Source organism: Artemia franciscana, chromosome 8, assembly GCF_032884065.1.
Source record: "Artemia franciscana chromosome 8, ASM3288406v1, whole genome shotgun sequence".
Classification (NCBI taxonomy): Eukaryota; Metazoa; Arthropoda; class Branchiopoda; order Anostraca; family Artemiidae; genus Artemia; species Artemia franciscana.
Window position 1 is genome coordinate 30,310,755 of NC_088870.1, and position 20,632 is coordinate 30,331,386.

General features: G+C 35.6%; 1 protein-coding gene across 1 annotated transcript in view; it reads left to right on the forward strand.

The window, feature by feature from the left end:
• The first annotated feature begins 5,040 nt into the window (after positions 1-5,040).
• Positions 5,041-20,632, forward strand: part of LOC136030279 (splicing factor ESS-2 homolog) — a 44,459-nt gene continuing 28,867 nt past the window's right edge. Inside the window, exon 1 of the mRNA XM_065709143.1 lies at positions 5,041-5,209. Coding sequence (XP_065565215.1) covers positions 5,081-5,209 — 129 coding nt within the window. The 5' untranslated portion in view covers positions 5,041-5,080. The remainder of the gene's footprint in view (positions 5,210-20,632) is intronic.

The following is a 20,632-nucleotide window of genomic DNA, read 5'->3' on the forward strand; positions in this document are numbered from 1 at the left end:
TAAATCAAGATTCAATATTATGAGCGAAAAATGGAACGAATAGCGAAAACGAGAGAGAATCCCGGAATCTATTCTTTTTTTCTCTCTCTCTCTATTAATTCAGTTCTGGGAACTAAAAACCAATAAAAAAATTAAGATATTTGAAAAAAACAGGTTTGTTTATTTTTTTCCATTGGTGATCCCATCGAACCAACAGTCCTAAAATATCGAGAAAAGAAATATTCGAACGGAATTTAAAAGTTATTTTGCCTTTTCAAATGACTAAATGAATAGGGGGGGTATTAGACCCCCTCCATTCCCGGTTTTTCATTAAAGTTAATCGATCCAAATTTTTAAAACTTCGAAATACCTATTTTGTTCAGAATAGTTGAAAAATCCACTATCTTTGCCTTTAGGGAATACGTGACCCCTGACAGTCACTGGGAAAAGGTCAGTAAGTTATGAAGTTTTCCCTTGCGTATGTATAGCATTTGTTATTGGGAAGTATATAGATATTTTTCAGGAGGGGCAGTGTGAATTTTATACTATGGGGATTTTCCAAGGGGAAATTTTTCGTGGAGGGAAATTTCTGACAGGTAAACTTTCTAGGGAAGATTTTACACTTGGGAAGTTTGCCAGAATTCTTTTTACGAAATTATTTTTATTTGTCTTGCTTTCTCTTTGTCGACTCGATTTTAAATGTAAAGAAGTTAAGGAGAATCGACCGGGTGAAACTTTTATGGGATAGAAATTGTCTAGAGTATCATTCCGTAGCGGGGGGAGAGTTTTCCACGGGATAAATTCTCCATAGGGGGTTTTCAACGGGATAAATTTTCTATAGGGAACTTTCAGTGGGACCGACTTTCTATTAAAAGGTAGGGGGACTATTTACAGGAAAAGTTTTCCACAGAGTAGGAAATTTCCGGCATAACCTTAAAGACAATCACGAATTAAAATCTTTTTTCAAATAAAAGGGTGCTAAAAAACATTTTTCAGTTGAATTGGTCTGCATGAAATTTTCCAGGTAGAATTCAAAGCAAAATTGGAATAGTCTGGGAAGATTTCCCTGGCGGGGGGATTGTGTTTAAATGGAAAGGACGTTTCATGGAATAATTTCCAGTGGGGGGAGAAATTTTCCATGGAGAAGGGCCGGGATTTTCCGGAATTATTTGAAGACGGTCGGGCATTAAATAAAAAACAAGGTGTTAAAGTTGAAAGTACGGAGCGACATCAAAATAGAAACAAAACAGAAACTATTACGTATATGAAAGGGGTTTTTCCCTCCTCAAGACTTTTTACTCTTTAAGCTAAAATTTGGCTTGTTGACCCAATTCTATAAAAACAAATAAGACTAAATTCAACAATAACTTCAAACAAGAGCGAAAAACACAAATAATAAGATCGAACGATGCTTAAAACTCTGATTCAAAAAGCTAAAATTACATATTTTCCCCAAAGGTTTGCGGATTGCGGCAAAAGTATTAAGAAAACTTGGGATGTAATTAAGAAAGTTACGCAACCATCGGCAAGACCTAGAAAGCTCCCTAAATCACTTAGTGTTCAGAATCAGCTTTTCTTGGATGAAGACCAAGTGCGACATCAGATGACTAAATTTTTTGCTGAGGTAGGGAAAACAACGGCGTTAGGTGTGGTTCCTTCTTCAAGTACTAAATCTTGGAAACAGTTCCTCGGTCCTTCTTGTGCAAAGTCGATGGTTCTTGAGTCAGTTACGGAGCAGGAACTGATAATAATAATTTCGTCATTGAAAAATTCTTCATCTGGATTCGACCAAATTCCTGCAAAATTAATTAAACAGATTCTTCCCTCAATTATCACACCACTGTGCCACTTGGTTAACCAGTCATTCAAGCTCGGAATATTCCCACAGCGTCTCAAGTTGGCACGAGTGATAGCACTATTTAAAAGAGGTGACCGGGAGGACCCGGGGAATTATAGGCCCATATCTCTTCTGTCTGTTTTTTCTAAAATATTTGAAAAGGCTATGCTAAAGCGTTTGCTGAGTTTCCTAGACGCGAAGAAGTTTTTTTCATTCGGCACCAATTTGGTTTTCGGGAGAAGTGCTCAACAGAACACGTATATAATATGCTTCTTCATTTTGTACGACAGTCTTTAGACTTCGGCCTTATCCTTGCGGCAATATTCCTTGATGTGAAGAAAGCTTTTGACAGCCTCACACACGAGATACTTATTGATAAGTTGTCGCATCAAGGCGTTCGCGGAGAAGCTCTGTCCTGGTTTTCTTCATTCCTAACTGGCCGATCCATTGCAGTTGAAGCTTATGACGAGCATATTTCAGTTGAATATGGAGTGCCACAAGGCACAGTTCTGAGGCCATCCCTTTTCCTCATATATGTCAACGACCTCTATCGACTATTTAGCAACCCACGATCTGATTTCTGTTGTCATTTGTGCCAGAAAGGAGATGCTGTGGTTGGAGCCTTGGATACGCCTGGTCAACAGGAAGAACTCTTTGCATTTGCCGACGACACCACCCTGGGGGCTGCAGCACCTGATGAATCATATCTTATCCTCAAGCTACAATTGATGACAGAAAATGTATATCGTTGGTTTGATGCAAATTTGTTAGCTTTGAATGTAAAAAAATCGTTTCTTCTTATATTCTCCCGCATAGGCAAAAGCTGCCCTCCAGTGACAGAGCTTAAAACATCTAAGGGATCCATATCCCGCCCAGCTGACCGGTTTATTCGATTCCATGGGAAACTTCTGGATGAAAATCTATCTTTCAAACGGCATATTGAGTCAATGAGATTAAAGGTTTCTCGAGGCCTTGGAATTATTCGGAAGCTGAAGCGAGTCTTTCCTTTCTCTATCCTTCGTCTATTATACTTCTCTCTTATTTACCCTTATTTATGCTACTGCTCGTCAGTGTGGATGTCAACATTTCCATCTGTACTTACACCCTTACATAATCTCCAACTGAAAGAAGCAAAAGTTCTTCAGTCTACCACCCATATTTCTGTTGAACTTCTGAAGATTAAAGATATTCATACATTACACCTCTCTTTCATTGCATTTCAGTATTTCCGTGGAGACCTTCCATCAAGTTTTTCTGGGCTTTTTGAAATTGTTCGAAATGTCAGTCCTTGTGAAACTAGAAACAAGGATGATGTGCTAGTGCCATCCACCCTTGTAGTGCGCTCGGACTTTGGTCTGATAGTTGCTGTCGGACGTGCCTGGAATTCCATTCCTGTTTGGATTCGACGGTCCTGTACCATAGGCTTCTTCAAGAAACAGTTGAAGCATTTTTTAATTAAAAAATAAATTAAATTATAATATTGATCTGTTATTTATATTGTTTAGTTATCAAGATCTAATTTATTTAATTAATTAATTAGATTGAATTAAATTATTTAGATTTGGGTGGTGTGAATGTCGGATCCTCGATGTATATATATATAAATATATTTTTTTTATATTTTTTTTTTGTAAGTAGGTGGTGCGGAGACCGGTTTTACTCGGGTGAGGATTGGTGAGTAGACCCTAAATATATTTTAAGTGTGAATGTATTTAATAATTATTTATGTTTTGTTTTGTTGTTTTTTTCCCAAATAACGGGCCATTGAGCTCTTTGGGATATTTTTGTTTATAAATGGATGAATATTGATAATAAAAGGAACTTGAACTTGAAAGCATTTTGTGTGATATTTTTTACAATGAAACTATATAATTTGAATCACCTACATGAATGAATGATTTTATTTTTGATTAAATTTCTAATAGAGGAAATTACTATATAATCTACAAAATAGAGCACAGAAATATTAAAAACTTACAAAAATACCAACTAGCACAAAGCAAGAATACAAAATAATATTAGGCAAGATTTACTAAAAAAAAAAAATGTAAGATATATGTAATAGCCTGCTTCCTTTGAGTGGACCAAGTCTTCTAAAACTGTATGCCAAGCCTTTTTTTTTAAAAACGAATAGTGTTAACATTAAAAATACCAGAATTTGAAAATTCGTAGAATCTGAATTAAATTTCCGTTCTTTCAATTTCGATAAGCTTAGACTCAAAAATATAATAATAGAAAGTCTCTGTATCACCACAGTCAAAAGTTAAACAATTACTTCACTAATGCTAAACAAAAATTGATTCACTTTACTATAACCAATAAGGACTTTGTGTGAGTTTATAATCAGGAAAGGTTTTTATAATTTAACAGATACCAATTTGATCACTAAAAAACAGAAGGGTCCAGAGCCTTCATTTTGAGAGAATAGCTTTAATTGCTTCATGTGTAGGTTTATCTGTAAAGTTTTTTGATTTTCGTTTTCATTATTGAAAGAAGAACAGGAATTATTGCATACAGAGTTTAACTGCGAATATGTATAATATGTATGTTCATTTGATTTATGGCTATTTCGAATGTTCAAGAGTGGCCATAAATCTTTTTTTATTTTCTTTAAATGTCTGGTCAGAGTTAACTCCTGCGCTCTAAACTCGATAAGAAGGCAATATGCTTAAGCCATTATTGTCTCAATTTTAGTGGATAGAAATATTTTGGAAATTAAAATCATGCTCAAATTTTGAATAGGAGCTGAATTTTGCAATTTTTTGAACTCATCACTGATAGAACTGCAAATATTGCTTATAAAACGGTTGATTCAATAGTAACTATATTCAAACTTCTGAGGATATCATGAAAAGAGAAATCACCAATGCAACAACACAAACACACAAAAAAAAAAAAAAAAAAAAAAAAAAAAAAAAAGAGACAGAAGGAGAAAAGGAAGACTGTTTATGTATTGAGACCCTTAGTTGTTCTGGCGGGACGCTACAATTCTGTTAAATAATATAAATTAAGGAGAAAACATGAGGAATATCCCATCTATATGGTCCACAGATTGGTTTTATATTGGTCTGGTAATATAGGAAAACGAGTATCTTCTAGAAGTTGATCGAAAACCGAATAGCTGGTGCAAGCAAAGAAAAATTTTGAATTTATAGCTATGACAGAATGTTTGAATGCTGACGTCTGATTATCGTTTCATCTGGAAACACTGTTCCTTTTTTTTTGGAAGAAGAAACGTATAATTGCTTAAACTGAACACCAACAATGAGCAATAATGAAATGATCCAAAGAGACATTACTGGTAATGTACTTAAAGTTGACCAATTTAAGAGGCCTATGTGTCCTCCTATTAAAAAGGCAAGGAAAGTCATGGATGAAGACGAATATGTAAAGGTAATGGTTGTCTGACTTGTGCTGGGACTAATAGTAGGTCTGAAATTCAATGTAGGCTAGTTTTCTCAGCTGTGGAGGAATTTTATGGCAATAATGGACACCTAATGCTATTTAGAAGGAGATATGAAGAAAATAATTTTTACCTCATAGCCCTAACAGCCTAGGGCTAGGCTCACACAGAATATAATAGGCTATGTTAGAGGCTATTACATGGTTAGGAAAAAAAAGGTGAGAAATGAAGAAGAAAAAAATTGGGTAAAATTCTAGTTAATTGACTTCTTGCTATCTCAGAAAGGGTTTAGGTTAGGAAAATGAAACTTTCAGGGATGAATCTATAGACCAAAGTATGTCCCAGGAAGGTATTTTGAAGCAACTACCTCCACTCCTTCTCCCTCTAGAGGGCCCTGACCTTTGATGACCTTTAAAAATATGTGGGTTACAAAAGTGAAACCTTGCAAAATAAATCTTCTGCTTAATTAAAGTACAACAAAATTATTTTCAGCTTCATAACTTTGCTCAATTCCATTTTATAAGGTTTTAAAGATATGCAAATACATTTCCTAAATTTTGAAAAAAAACATTGATATGGCTCAACATTCTACTCAAATAACAGGAATTACATTTTCATAACTAAAGGCAGAGAAAAAGCAACTAGTAACTAAACATTAAAGTAAAATGTTGTTTTGTCAAAATTTCAATAGGTATAGACCTGTCATGTAGGCAAATTTCAAGGCCCTCTAGAGGGAGAAGGAGTGGAGGTGGGTACTTTAAAATACCTTCCCGGGACATACTTTAGCCTGTAGACCCATCCCTGAAAGTTTCATTTCCCTAACCTAAACCCTTTCTGAGATAGCAAGAAGTCAATTAACTAGAATTTTACCAAAAACTGTCTTCATAATCCAGCAATTGAGATAAATGAGCACTTGAACAAGGTCTTGACCTTTCTTAGGCTATCTATCCAATTACCTTTCACTAAACAGTATAACAAAAATTTCAACCAAATCATGATATTCAAATGCCTAAAAAGTTGTCATTAATAACTATAAACTCTTGTAAATTTACATGCTAAACACCTTAAATCTAACAGAATATTTCCAAGTGATTACCTCTCACTAAGGCTCCTCAGAGGAACACCAGCTGCCTAAATTGGTAAATTTTATTTCTGATGCAAATTAGAGGTGAGTTAAAACTTTACCCCCAGCTCCCCCACCCTTAATGTTCAAATGTATACCCTGAATTGGTATAAAGGGGTGGGTAAAATTAATTTGTGGCAAAAGTGATTATTGCATTTAGCATAAAAAAATGCATCACATGGTATGCTCACTTTATTTGTAAGTCAGTAATATGAACAGCAAAATATTTACCTAAAATTATAGTTCAGATACTTTTGCTAACTTATAAAAGGTTTATATTAGGAAAATGAAACTTTCAGGGACAGTTTTACAGACTAAAGTATGTCCTGGGAAGGTAATTTGAAGTACCCACCTCTACTCATTCTCTTTTTAGAGGGCAGTGACTTTAGATGACCTTTAATTTTTTGGTTTTATGAAAGTACAACCTTGTAAAATTGATCTTATGCTTAAACAAAGTAGGCTACAGCAAAACTGTTTTCAGCTTCACAACTTTCAATCCTAATTTTTTAGGTTTCAATAATCTGCAAATACATTTCCTAAATTTAGAATAAAAAATCAGTTGAAATGGATTAAAATTTTACTCAAAATATCAGAAATTGTATTTTCAGAACTAAAGTCAAAGAAAAGGAAACCAATGACTAGGATATTATTTGACTTTATTTCTGCCCATTTTGCTTAATAGAGCTCTTTACTTTTCTTTCAAAATCTTGTTTTGTGGAATTTTTTTTTAAATTAAATTTTGTTTGTTTTTTATTGACCTAGTGTTTTTCATGGCAAAAAATAATATTTTATATCTTTTTAGTTTTTTCTTATAAGAATCCATAGTTTGGGTTGCTATTTGTACATTGGAGAAACTTTTTTTTTAACAATTTTCAATCCTGACACAAACAGTATCTTTTAATTTAACTTTATAACTCCTGAAAAATAAAACTTAGTACTATTCCCAAAAGATTCTATCTATGTTCTTTGACAACTTGGATAGACTTACACTCTTTTTGTTTACTTAAATTATAAGAGTAGAAGTAGTAATAGTATTAGCCTCATAAGTTTTAACTTCATACTCCCAGTCATTCTTGATGTATTACTGAGGTTTCTTCTTGACAACCATAAGAAAAATGCCTTTTGATTTAGTTTAAAGCAACATTTAGCTTTAAAGCATAAGGGGCCAATTGCACAATTGTGGGGGGTTGGCATACCTAATATCCCTAAATAAATAGTTGCTAGACTGTTCTACTTTGCTGAACTAAACGGCTCAAAATTTTGACTGGATGTGTTTAGGAAATGAATAGGCTTGAGAGAAGTGTTGGTTGCCATCCCATCTCTTTTTACTCTTAAAATGATCACCAGGACTTTTAATTTTGAATTGAATCAGCTCCTCTAAAATTTTCAATAATATTTCTAGCTATTATAGAGTAGTGTATCCTATAATATTGCTTATATGACCTTTTGAAAACCTGCATGTGTACAATTTTTTTTGTCTAATTGAAACTCCTCCTAAACTTTCCCTGAAAGTTTCACCTTAATACCCTTAGCATCATTAGTTAAAGTGACAGTAGTGGTAGTATTAACAGTATACACATAGTACCTTCTGGCTAGTTCAAAATCCCCCAAAACTTACACTTAAAGGTCTAATTTAATAATATAATTTTTTCTTCAGATATTGCTCTGTCAACTTTTTGAAGGCACACATGATCATAGTTTGTTTGATTTATTTCAACATCCATGTAAATTCTCCTTAAAAGCTTCACCTTTTACCTTTAGTTTGCGCAGTAGCAATTTTTGTGGCAGTATTAGTGGAAATAGATGCATAACATCTTTGGTTTCTGCAACATCTCCTTCAACACACTCTAGAAGTCTCAGCTTAATACCATCAACTGTTCTTAAAGCATTTCTGATGCATCTACTTGGCAACCTGTGGGTCATAGTATGTTTCAATTTAGTTCCATTTAGTTAGTATGCATTCCAAAACTTTCACCTTAATATCCTTAGCTTTAGCAGCAGCAGAAGTAATATAGCAGTAGAATTGATTGTAGTAGCCTAAACTTTAGTGGCAGTACTAATAATAGAAGTAGTAATAATAATAGTATTAGAAGTAGAAGTAGTAGTTTTAGGTTGAAAATATTTTCTTTTAGTTAGTTCAACATCCCTCACAAGAAGCCCTGTTAGTTTTAACTTCACATACCAAACTCTTCCTATCATATTGCTGTTCCATCCATTTGACAACCTTCATGCATACAGTATGTTGTGGTTCATTTCACCTTCCCCCCTCATAATTCACTGAAAATTTTACCTTCATACCCCTAGGCATAGTTTTAATAGTTTGTCAGTAGCAGTATTGATATTACTAGTAATAGTATTAATATATTGCCTTATGGTCAGTAGAACATTCTCCTCATCAAATCCTAGAGGTTTCAACTTAATAAAGTTAGCCATTGCTATGACATTGCTGATATATCCTTTTGATAACCTGTATGCTATCAAATTTTCCTCTCATTAGTCTTAGCCTTACAAGTAGTATCAATAGAAGTAGTAATAGTAGTAAATGCAGCAGTAACAGTAGTATTAGCAGTAGTATGCACATATTGTCTTTTTGGGAGATGATATTGTCCTTTAGGCATTCTCTAAAAGTTCCAACTAAATACCAAAATCAATTCTTGAGATATGCTGTTTTGACAGTTTGCGTGCAAATAGTGTCTTTGGATTTAGCTTGACTTTTACTCCATTGCTGTAACCAGATTGATCTGGTAGCAGTAGTGGTGGTAGCTGTAGTAGTATTTGTAGCATGAAAATATTGCCTTTTTTATCATCTCTCTTATCATTTCCTAAATTTTCCAAATTAATAAACTCATTTATTCCAGTGTTATATCCTTTCAACAATCCTTATACACAAAATGCATTGTGATTTAGTTAAAAACATTCCCCGGAAGGCTCACCTGAATGCCCTTTGTCTTCTTGGAAAGTAAAGTTCAAACACAAATACTTTTCTCAATAATATATACTTTGAATAAACAATGAACAAATTACCTAAGTTACAGCCCTTGCCCTGGTGACTTTGGGCGGGTTGAGATCCCCAAAGACATAATTACTAAACCTTTCAAAAAGGCTAAATAAAATAGATCTATTAAAATTTTGACTAGATGTATTTTAGGGAATGATAGGCTTGGGTGGGAATGATTGGCCTTCATTCATTTTTTGCTCTTAAGAAGAAGGGCACTAGAACGTCAGACTTCCAATCAAATGAGCTCCATCCAATCCAAAGCTTCTACAACCACTTGTTCCCAAAAAACCTTATATGCCCCAGGGCATAACTTACAACTTTTGCCTGTGGGCTCTGGGGGATTGTGTCCACCCTAAAGTAACAAAATGACTGTCTCACAATTTCAATTGCAGGGTGACCCAAAAAGATCTGTACCCTTATTTTATTTGATAAAAAATCCATTTTTGAAAAAAAATATCCTTTCTGTTGCAGGACATAAAAGGTGAACCTTTGGATGATTGTTTGCACCTATAGTTGCCCCAAAAATGTCTTGGACCAATTAGCAGAAGGTATTCTCCCTGGAGACCTATTTTGTGACAAAATCATACCAGAGTGTACAAATTCAGTTTTGAAAACTTTTCATTGTTGCAACTTATTTTGCGACATATTTTGGATGAATGTCTCCAAGATAGTTGTGGACTTATGTTCTAAAGCCATGGGAGGAACTTATTCAGGCTGGAAAAAGAGGAAAATATTGCTGCAGTGAGGGACTCAGTAGGATGCAACCCTAGGAAATCAGTGCATAGACACAGCCAAGAACTTGGAATGACAAGGGAGTGCAGGAATGCAAGGACAGAAGAAAAAATTGCCACAGTAAGGGACTCAGTAGGACACAGCACTAGAAAATCAGTGCGTAGACACAGCCAAGAACTTGGAATGACAAGGGAGTCACTATAGCATGTCCTCATGTTTAATTGAACAGTTTATTCCCCCATTACAGCAATGTTTTCTTATTTCCTTGTACTCTCTTTCCTGCCTGAATAAGTTTCCCCTGTGGCTTTAAAAATAAGTCCACTACAGTCCCATTCTCACTGAACTTCATAACCCAACTAACAATTGTGATTTTGGTGGAAAGTTGGGGCAATGGAAAAGTTTTCAAAACTGAATTTGTACACTCTGGTATGATTCTGTTGCAAAATAGGTCTGCAGGAAGAATATCTTCTGCTGATTTGTCCAAGACATTTTTGGGGTAACTATACCTGCAAACAATCATCCTAAGGTTCACCTTTCATGTCCTGCAAAAGAAAGGATATTTGTTAAAAAATGGATTTTTTTATTGAATATAATATGGTTACGGATCTTTTTGGGTCACCCTTTGAATGTTTTTTTGAGAGAAGAGGATGTCAGGGGGGGGGTAGTTGCTCTCCATCATGCTTGACTCTTAAAAGGGAACTAGAACTATGCATTTCAAATGCCTTCCAATCACTTTTGACTATTGAAAAGGCATTAGCCCTTTCAATTTCCAATCAAATGAGTTCTTTTTGAAGTTTCTACAACAACAAATGGCAATATCAACATTTCTATCAGAAGCATTTTGGAAAATACAAGATATAGGGGGGGGGGTGTCCACCTTCCAATCACTGTGAATCTCAAAAATGGTACTAGAATGTTTGATTACCAATCCAATAAGCTCCTTCTGAATTTTATACAATCATTATTTCTATATATATCTTATATGCCCCCAGGACATAACTTACAACCATTGCCCTGAGGGTTGTGGGGGGGGTTGTCATCCTTAAATACATAACTTCCAGACCTTTCAACTATGTTGAACAAAATTGACTATCTGAAAATTTTGATTGGGGGTACTTAGGGAAATGTTTGCCCTCCAATCACTTTTGACTATTTAAAGGGGCACTAGCTTTTTCAATTTTCATTTGAATGAGCCTTTTTAGAAGTTTCTATGACAGCAAACGGCCATTTCAAATTTTTTAGCAGATGCCTTTCAGAAAAATACAGGGGGAAGGGTATCCACCCTCCAATTGCTCTGAATCTTAAAAAGGGCTGTAGGACTCCCAATTACCAATCCAATGAGTCCCTTGCAAAGTTTATGCAACCACCCTTTCTATATATACCTTTTGTGCCCCCAAGACATAATGTACAACCCTTGCCCTGAAGGCCATGGGGGGTTATCATTCTCAAAGACATAATTTCTTGAACTTTCATGTTGAACAACATGGCTATCTCAAAATTTTGATTGGATATGTTTGAAGAAATGGTAGGCATGGGAGGGGCATTAGCCCTTTTCAATTTCCAATCGAATAAGCTCTTTTTGAAGTTTCTACAACAACAAATGGCAATCTCAAAATTTTTATTAGAAACATTTCAGGAAAATACAAGGTGTGGGGGGGGGGTACTCACCCTTCAATCACTGAATTTTAAAAAGAGCTCTAGACCATGGGATTACCAATCCAATGAGCCCCCTCTGAAATTTATATGATCACCCTTTCTAAAATATACCTTGTATGCCCCAGGGTATAATTTATAACCCTTGCCATGAGGGGTCAGGGAGGTTGTCATCCTCAGAGACATAATTTCCTGACCTTTTAATTATTTTTAACAAAATTGCTATCTTGAAATTTTCATTGGATGTGTTTGGGGAAACAGTTGGCATGGGAGAGGGGTAAGTTGTCCTCTAATCACTTTCAACTATTAAAGAGGACACTAGCCTTTTCCATTCCCAATCAAATGAGCCTTTTTTGAAGTTTCAATGACAACAAATGGCCATATCAAAATTTCTGTCAGATGCTTTGTTGGAAAGTTTAAGGTGCAGGGGGTGTATTCACCCTTCTATCACTCTGAATCTCAAAAAGGACACTAAAATTTCTTATTAGTAACCCAATGAGCACCCTCTGAAGTTTGTACAATTCTTTTCCATATAAACCCTTTCTATAAAACTCTTTCTATCTAAACCTTATATGCCCCCAGGGCATAACTTGCAACCCTTGCCCTGAGGGCTGTATTAGTGTTGTCATTGTGAAACACATAATCTCCAGACCTTTCAACGACGTTGAACATAATGGCTATCTCAAAATTTTAATTGGATGTGTTTGGGGAAATGGTGGGCATGGAAGCTGTCCTCCAATCACTTTTGACTATTAAAAATGGCACTAGTCCTATTTTATTTCCAATTGAATGAGCCTTTTTAGAAGTATCTACAACAACAAATGGTCATTTCGAAATTTCTATCAGATGTATTTAAGAAAAATATTAGGTTAGGGGGAGGGGTATCCACCCTCCAATTGCTTTGAATCTCAAAAAGGGCACTAGAGCTTCTGATTACCAATCCCATGAGCCCTCTCTGATGTTTATATAGCCACCCTTTCTGTATATACATTATATATTCCAGGGCATAACTTACAACCCTTGCCCTGAGGACTTTGGGGCTTGTTATCCTCAAAGACATTATTTTTTGAGCTTTCAATTATATCAAATAAAATGGCTATCTCAAAATTTTGATTGGATGTGTTTGGAGAAATGGTGGACATGAGAGGAGGTTTATTTGCTTCTAATTAGTTTTGATTATTGAAAAGGGCACTAGGCCTTTGAATTTCTAATTGAATGAGCCTTTTTAGAAGTTTTTAGGACATCAAATAGCCATCTCAAAGTTTCTATCAGATACATCTTGGGAAAATGTGAGAGGCTAGGGGGGGATATCCACCCCACCATCATTCTGAATCTTAAATAGGGCGCTTAAACTTCCTATTAGCAATCCAATGAACCCCCTCTGTAGTTTGTACAATCTTTCTATATAAATCTTATATACCCGTAGGGCATAACTTAACCCTTGCCCTGAGGGCTTTGGGGGGGTGTCATCCTAAAAGGCTTAATTCTGGACCTTTGAACTATGTTGAACATTGTCGCTATCTCAAAATTTCAATTGAATGTGCTTGGGGAAATGGTTAGCATGTGAGGGCTGTTTCTATGATGAGGAGGGGCCTAACTCCTTTGATACAAAGTGCAGTGGTCTAAAAAAAATACATTGTGCCCAGTTTGCTCTTTACTTATGCAGTACTACTGCACTGCCTATGATAGTGACCACACCAAAGAAGTGATGTTAGGTTAATCCTAATGAAATATAGCAAAATATGATGAAAATATAACACTTCAGTAACAAAATCATAGAAACTACAACAGAGAATTATGCAAAACAGGTCACCCAGAACATATTATATTAAACATGTAACATAACCATGTCTGTACATTAAGTATTAAATTAGAATATAACTAATTAGTATTTTATTTGCTTAGGCTAAGCTGATTATCTCCAAATGGACACAGAAAACCAGTTTCATTCCAGATCAAGAACAAAGTGTGGTTTTTATTACATATAAGTACAGGGAATGCTATTAGACTCTGAAAATCGCTTGATAATCATAAATACAAGGCTGATTATTGTCAAGAATAAGATGCATAGTGTCACTTAATCCTTATCCCCTGATGGATAAATACATAGGCCACTACAAATATATTTATAGAATTCATATTAATTTTGTATGAGAATTTATAGATATATATATATATATATATATTATATTTGTGTTATTTTTGACCTACTTTGACTTCATTTCTCCTGTTGATTTGGTGCCAGCATTGAGGGAGCCGACACTATCTTTCTCCAGTAAACCCTGTCTTAAGCTGCCATGGGTGCATCTTCAGGTCTTATTCTTGCCTTACTTTGAAAATGATTTAGACTGCCAGACCATATTGCTCTTGGGAAACCATATGGTTTTTTTTCGATCCAGCAATCACAGGGTTAAAATCATAGATGATTCAGCAAGGGGTTTCTTGACACATCCAGAAAAGGTTGCCATACCATCTCAGTGTATGTTGCACACATTGAAGCTTGGAGCAATCTAAGGATTTATCCTTGTAGAGCTCAGGAGTTGACTATTTGAGTTGTATTCAGTATTGTTTAATGACCAAGTACACTGTGCTTATCCATAGCTTCCCAGTTGAGTTTACACTCTCCAGAGGACCACTCAACATCGAGTGTTCATTTGAAGATGTCCACAGATTCAGCAGTAACAGTTTCATCTGAGAGTTTATTCTAACTGTTGACAATTCTTGAGGAAAAGAGTGGAACAATGAGTCTAGATAGGGTAGGCTGCTTAACAAATTTCAGCTCAGGATGTCTAGTTCTTGAGTTAGGACCAACAGTGGGAAATATTTCTGGGAGTGTATTAGCCCTCATTAACTTATTGGTTAAAATGGCATCATCTCTATTTCTCATGTATACAAGAATAGGGAGTTTCCGCTTTGCTAGCAGGGTAGGAAAGTTACCTCATGCCAGATATCACTTTTATGGTACGTTTTTGCACACCTTACAACACTTTTATGGCTTTTTTAAAATAAGGGGTGGCTAGAGACATTCCAACTTCAAGCTTTGGATGCACAAGTCCCTTATACAGAAGACTGATGACTTTAGGGGAACAACTAGAAAGAGTATGCTTAATCAACCCCATCATTAAATTAGCACCATCAGCTGACTTATTAGCATGAGCGCTGAGTTTTAATTAATTATCAATAGTGATTCCAAGATCTTGCTCAGTATTTACAGAGGAAAGTGGGCGACCTGATAGGAAATGAGAGTGGCAAGTGTTCATTTTGCCAAAGTGAATGACATGGCACTTGACAATATTAAATTTAAGAAGCCAAACCTCAGCCTATTGATCAAACAGTTCAAGATTGTTTTCTTGAAGGGCATGCTCTTCACATGCCAAGGCTGGTCCAATGAGGTCGTCAGCATAGTGTTAGTTTACTGCTGATAGTAGAAGGCATGATTGATCAAGATATTAGAAAGTGATTATATTACCCAAAACACTACTGCTCAAACATGCTATGTTTTGAGTGGAGGAACTCCACCCAAAACATGCCTAATGAAGAAAGACTATGGATACCAGACATGTTATCCATACACATGTGACAACATGTAATTTGATTGCAAGTTGATGTGACAAACTTTGTCAAAGCTTTAGAAAAGTCAAGCAGAATCATGTCAGTAGGCACTCCTATATCAAGTTACTTAGTGATATGGTTCAAGGAGTTTGGTATCAACAGATTTTTCAGACCAAAAGCCATGCTGTGAGCTATGCAAGAGATTTCTTGCTCCAAGATGTCTAATTACAGCACAATTGATTATTCTTTCAAGAACCTTAACAACTGCCGAGGTCATGCTAATAGGTCTGTAATTTTCTGCAAGGTCCTTTCTGCCTTTCTTAAATATTGGAATGACATTTGCTGTTTTCTGATCTAGTGGTAGCCTGGAAAGATTTAATGATAACTTGAACAGTAAGGAAAAAGGTTGACACAAGACTGTTCAATATTCATGGAGGATAAAAGAATTAATACAGTCTGGACCAGCAGATTTATTCATTTTGAGAGACATGAGCTCCGTTAGAACTATTTTTATTAATCAGAATAGGTTCCATATTATTTGATGCATCATGTATAGGAGGCGGGGAAAAACAATACTGGAATTGGAGGAAAAAATAGATGCAAATTGCTGGTTGAAAATTTCAACTTTCAGCTCAGGATCAGCAACTGGTTGACTATTGTGCAGGATATCACAGACTGTCTGTCTGTTGCAGCGTTTTAACTGATAGTTACTGATATTCAAGTAATATATTATATACAATATGCATATATATATATATATATATATATATATATATATATATATATATATATATATATATATATATATATATATATATATATATATATATTAATGTATAAATACATGCATATGTATAATTATATATAGTCATGCTATTTTTCAGGATGACATGACTTTTCTTCCTAATAATTGATTAGTGTTTGCTAGTGTGCAAGATGTAAGTTACCACACGGTAAGTTACCACTGGGGAACTCACCTGGTAATGGTAGGTTTAAATTTCAATGAACAAAAATGTTCTCAATTGAAACAAATAAGCTAAGAGAGCTGACACTTCACTAAAATCTGTTGTAAATTTTTTTTCAATGATCAGATTTAATGCATGAGTCATACCTCTTTGAGCTTATGCTGATATTGCTTTGTCAGACTACCTCTTTGTCATATCCTGCATGAGTAAAAAAAAAGAAAAAAAAGGGGATTCACGATGAGAAAGTCAGTCTGAATAAAAAGCCTAAGACGTTCATAGCAGAAGCCAATTTAATTTGGTGAGGCAGGGTTGCCAAAACTTATTGGGACTAAAGTGTCAAATTCAACAAAAAAGGGACACTTTTAGTGGCCTCCTAGACAATTAGCCAATATACTTTAAAAGTTGACAAAAAAGGCTTTAAATGGCTTTCTCGTCACTACTCCAGGGCCAGATTTACGTTCTTCTTTTTCAATTAAAAGCAAAGCGGCTCTTCAAATAAGTAAAATCCCATGGAAAACCTCAAATCGCCTAATACGCGAAAAAGGAAAAGAATTCAGTACAATTTCTCGGGTTCTCTCGCACCTTCGGTTGTACTAGTTGCCGCTTTTTGGACGACCGTTTTCATTTTCGTCGTTTTTGACAAAAAATTCGAAAGTGCAGTCTTATTTCAGGAACTCTGAATCATTTGTGCTGCGTTTGCGGTGTTACAGGAACGTAAACAAAAGTTGGAGTAGTACAACTAAGATAAATGGAAAAATGCGTTGTTTAGTTTTTACGTTTTCAGGCAAAATGTCTACTCTGTACAGCGAGAAAACCTGTCTTCACTATGAGCCTCCTCAACCGCCTCGCCCGTAAAACGCCATAATGAAGACAGGGCTTAAAAGATTTGCGCCAACACACCACAGATACGATGTCTGTCGCTGCCGACACGGCTTAATTGCCCTCGCTCCCTCTTTTCCTTCAGTAGCATATCATATCTTCTGTAAAATTTTTGTCGACCATTTCCCGCAGACTGATATCAAAAAGTGTGTGAAACGCGCTTGGCTTGGAACACATCCTTTTCACTGGCTTTCGCCAATGCGTTTGATAATGCTGCTCTCGCAAGAATACACAACCACATTATTATTTCACCCAATAATTAATGTATTCATGAGATCAATTGACTAAGAGATCAAACTTGATAAGGAGAGAAATAATGGCAAGACAAATATCACTTGTTCTGTATAAAGCTAATATATTCTTCAAAAACAAAGAAATGTCAAATTCTTTGCAAATAGTGACAAGACAAATATTACATGTGCTTAATCAAATGTTGAAAAAAAAAGAAAAAGCACAGAAAACCAAAGAAAAAGTACAGAAAACCAAAGAAAAAGGCCTTTTGGTGTCAAGAATAGCTATGGTTTTCGAGGACCGTTTCTCTCTGCCTACTCTCTTTCTTCTGAGAAGAGGTCAAAGGCGTCTGTAAAAGATAATGGAAAGGCTTATTTAATCACAATACTTTTCACCAAAAGCAGAATGGTACATAACAAATGTCTAAGCAAATCCAAAATATTTTGAGCTAGGCCTTTGCCATCCTTGCGGCTCAAGATGGACCAAACCGAAAAACCTAGAAAGCATGAGTTCTGAGTTCTTTATTTAACATTAAAATCCATAAACAAAAATTACTTCAAGACAATCACCCCCATAAGGCTCCATGGCCAGGAAAGAACAGGGGAGAAAAAAATACCAACAACAAAAAATATAAACAAAAACCAAAAAAACAAAATTGAGTCGCCCACCTTAATAATCTCCAAAAATTGACAAGCTAGGCAGAAAGAGACCTTTACAAGGGAAAGCCTGTGCTGGATTTCACATACGGTGCATTTCATGTTATGAAGGCTTACGAAAAGTGAGCAGATACAGAATGAATCGGATTCCAATTCAGAAGCGTTATACAGAGGTCCAGCTTGGTTGGTTCCAATAATAGTCTTCTGTTTCTTCTCTAAACAGTCCACCAGGTTACAGCATGTAAAATAAAACATTTTTCACTGCCGTTCTTGCATCCTTTCATCACTTTAGGCAAAAAAGCACATATCGCTAATTAACACTTAGTACACTGGATGTGATGTTCAGTCTATGACAGTATTACATGATCTTGACAGTTGCCAGAGAATTTTCTAGTGGGTTAGACTGTACCCATATGGGACAGGGTCCACCCTCTCAAATGCATGTGAACCTAAAATGCATATTTACCAAAATCCTAATGTCTTAATCTAGAAAATCAACTGAAGTTCACCCTCGTCCAAAAAATGATTAAGCAGCAGCAAATCAGATCAGGATCAGATAGTTTACTACTAACTACTATCCAGGTCGCACCTTTGCATACTCCTGTAGACTACAAGTTATAAAACACCGTAAGCTTTTACTTACCAGCAGTTATATGCTTGCTTCAGTTCTTTTTATCAATTTTTTTTTTCTAACCTCTCTTAAGCAAGTCACATGCTTCATGACGTTTGAATTTTCGCGCTTTTGAAAAGTAAAGTAGTGCGGATACGACAAAAAAAAATCCCTAAGACGAAAACGAGCCCTGAAAAGTGCAAAGCACAAATTAAAAGCAGTTGCAGTTAAAAAAAAAAAAAAACTGAAAATAAATCCATATGGTATTGATTTTGAAAAAATGCCAAAAAGTTGCCTTTTTTCACCCAATAGTGGCACGGTGTCACCCAGAGTGAAAAAATGTCAAAAAGCACTAAAAGTGTCCCTTTGGCAACCCTGTGGTGAGGCTTTGACTTTTGACTTGAATTTTTTAACTGGCTATATTTAACTATAGAATAAATAATCAGTGAATTATATATCCAGCTATAATACGGGCAGTAAGGCCTATTAATAAAAAATATTCCCATCCAATCTCTTCTAATCTAGCATTGTGATGGCAAGACTGCCGCAACCAGTGCCTAAACGTAAATTTTTTCTATCATTTCACTAGATTTTTAATTAATTCTGGATGAAGTGTTGCTATATGGAGGTTGCCGCAAAATCAAATTGAATGTTTCCTTTGGAATCTTGGTTTTCATTTGGATACATGCGCTGGCTTTTGCCAATGTTTTGACTTTTTATCCTATTTTATGATCTTAGCCAAGTCTGCCTCAATGTCTTTAATTGCTTTCCATGCTCTCTATCTGTCCATCGCTGCATATGTCTATCAAGGACATTTCATGATTTATTGAATTTGTAAATATCAGGTAAATAAAAACGCACATTTGATTTTCATTTGTCAAACTGCTATTGTTGCCAGCTTTTACTCTGCTTGATGCAAGCTAGCCTAGAAAAGTTTTCTTTTTTGTTGTTTTTATTAAATAATTTTTTTTTCTATAAAGACTTTGCAATTGACGTATCAAAAAGGAAGGTTTGGTGTATAGGATTTTATGAATGTAAAATTATTGCAGCTTTTCTTAAAGGTAAGATTACATGATGGGTAAACTTACTTCACTTTTTTGCCTTCGGTGAGAGCCAGACAATAATCCATCCTGCTTGGCACCAATGGATGATGGTATGGCTGATGTAGTCCAACACGATCTGTCAGCAGCACCCTCTTCTGCAATCTTCAGCCAGTCCTTATATGAATGACTTCTGTGTTGGTGGAAACCACTCTAAGGATCCAGGTCGTTCTTGAATGTCTACCAGAGATTTCTAATCATTATACCTTGATCTTCTGTATATGTTGGTGTTTCATTCGAATTTTCTTGATCAGCAGCTCGCCAAACTTCTGGCGACCCGTTGTGTTAGCCATTCTGCTGGTTGGGCTAGGCAACCAGCAAAACGTTTCACCAATCCGCTGCAGTGAGGCTTGGGCTCTCCTCTGTCCTCACTATGGATGGGAGCGTGGATCATAGCCACAAGGTCCTAGTGATGGGTAAAACCATGCAGCTTCAGATAATTGCACAATTCAGCACATGAATTTGAGCCAGAAAAAAATCTATCAATGCTCAAAACACTGTGTTTTTCCAAACGATTACCTATTCGACAACAGATTATAATGTTTCCTGTAGGGCTTCCATTATCCTTAATTTTCAGGGTTTCCCCAAAAATCACCCAATCATGGTGTCACCCCTAGTGACTAACCCAAGCGGCACACTGCTCAGTTTGTAGCTGATGGACTGGAACAAGTTGCTAAACTTTGGTGCTCTGCTATGACTGGAGACAGAATGCAATTATAGTGATTGACGCCATTTGCCTTGATAATCCTAGTGTAAGTAATCTTGCTACATTGTTATTGAAACAAAAATATCCCCATCATCAAACCATTGGTTACATCCCTCAAATTTTGAATCTAATTGTCCAAGATACTATGAAAAGCTTAGACCAGTGTATCAATAATATCTTTAAGGTCATCACATTTTTCAGGTCTCAT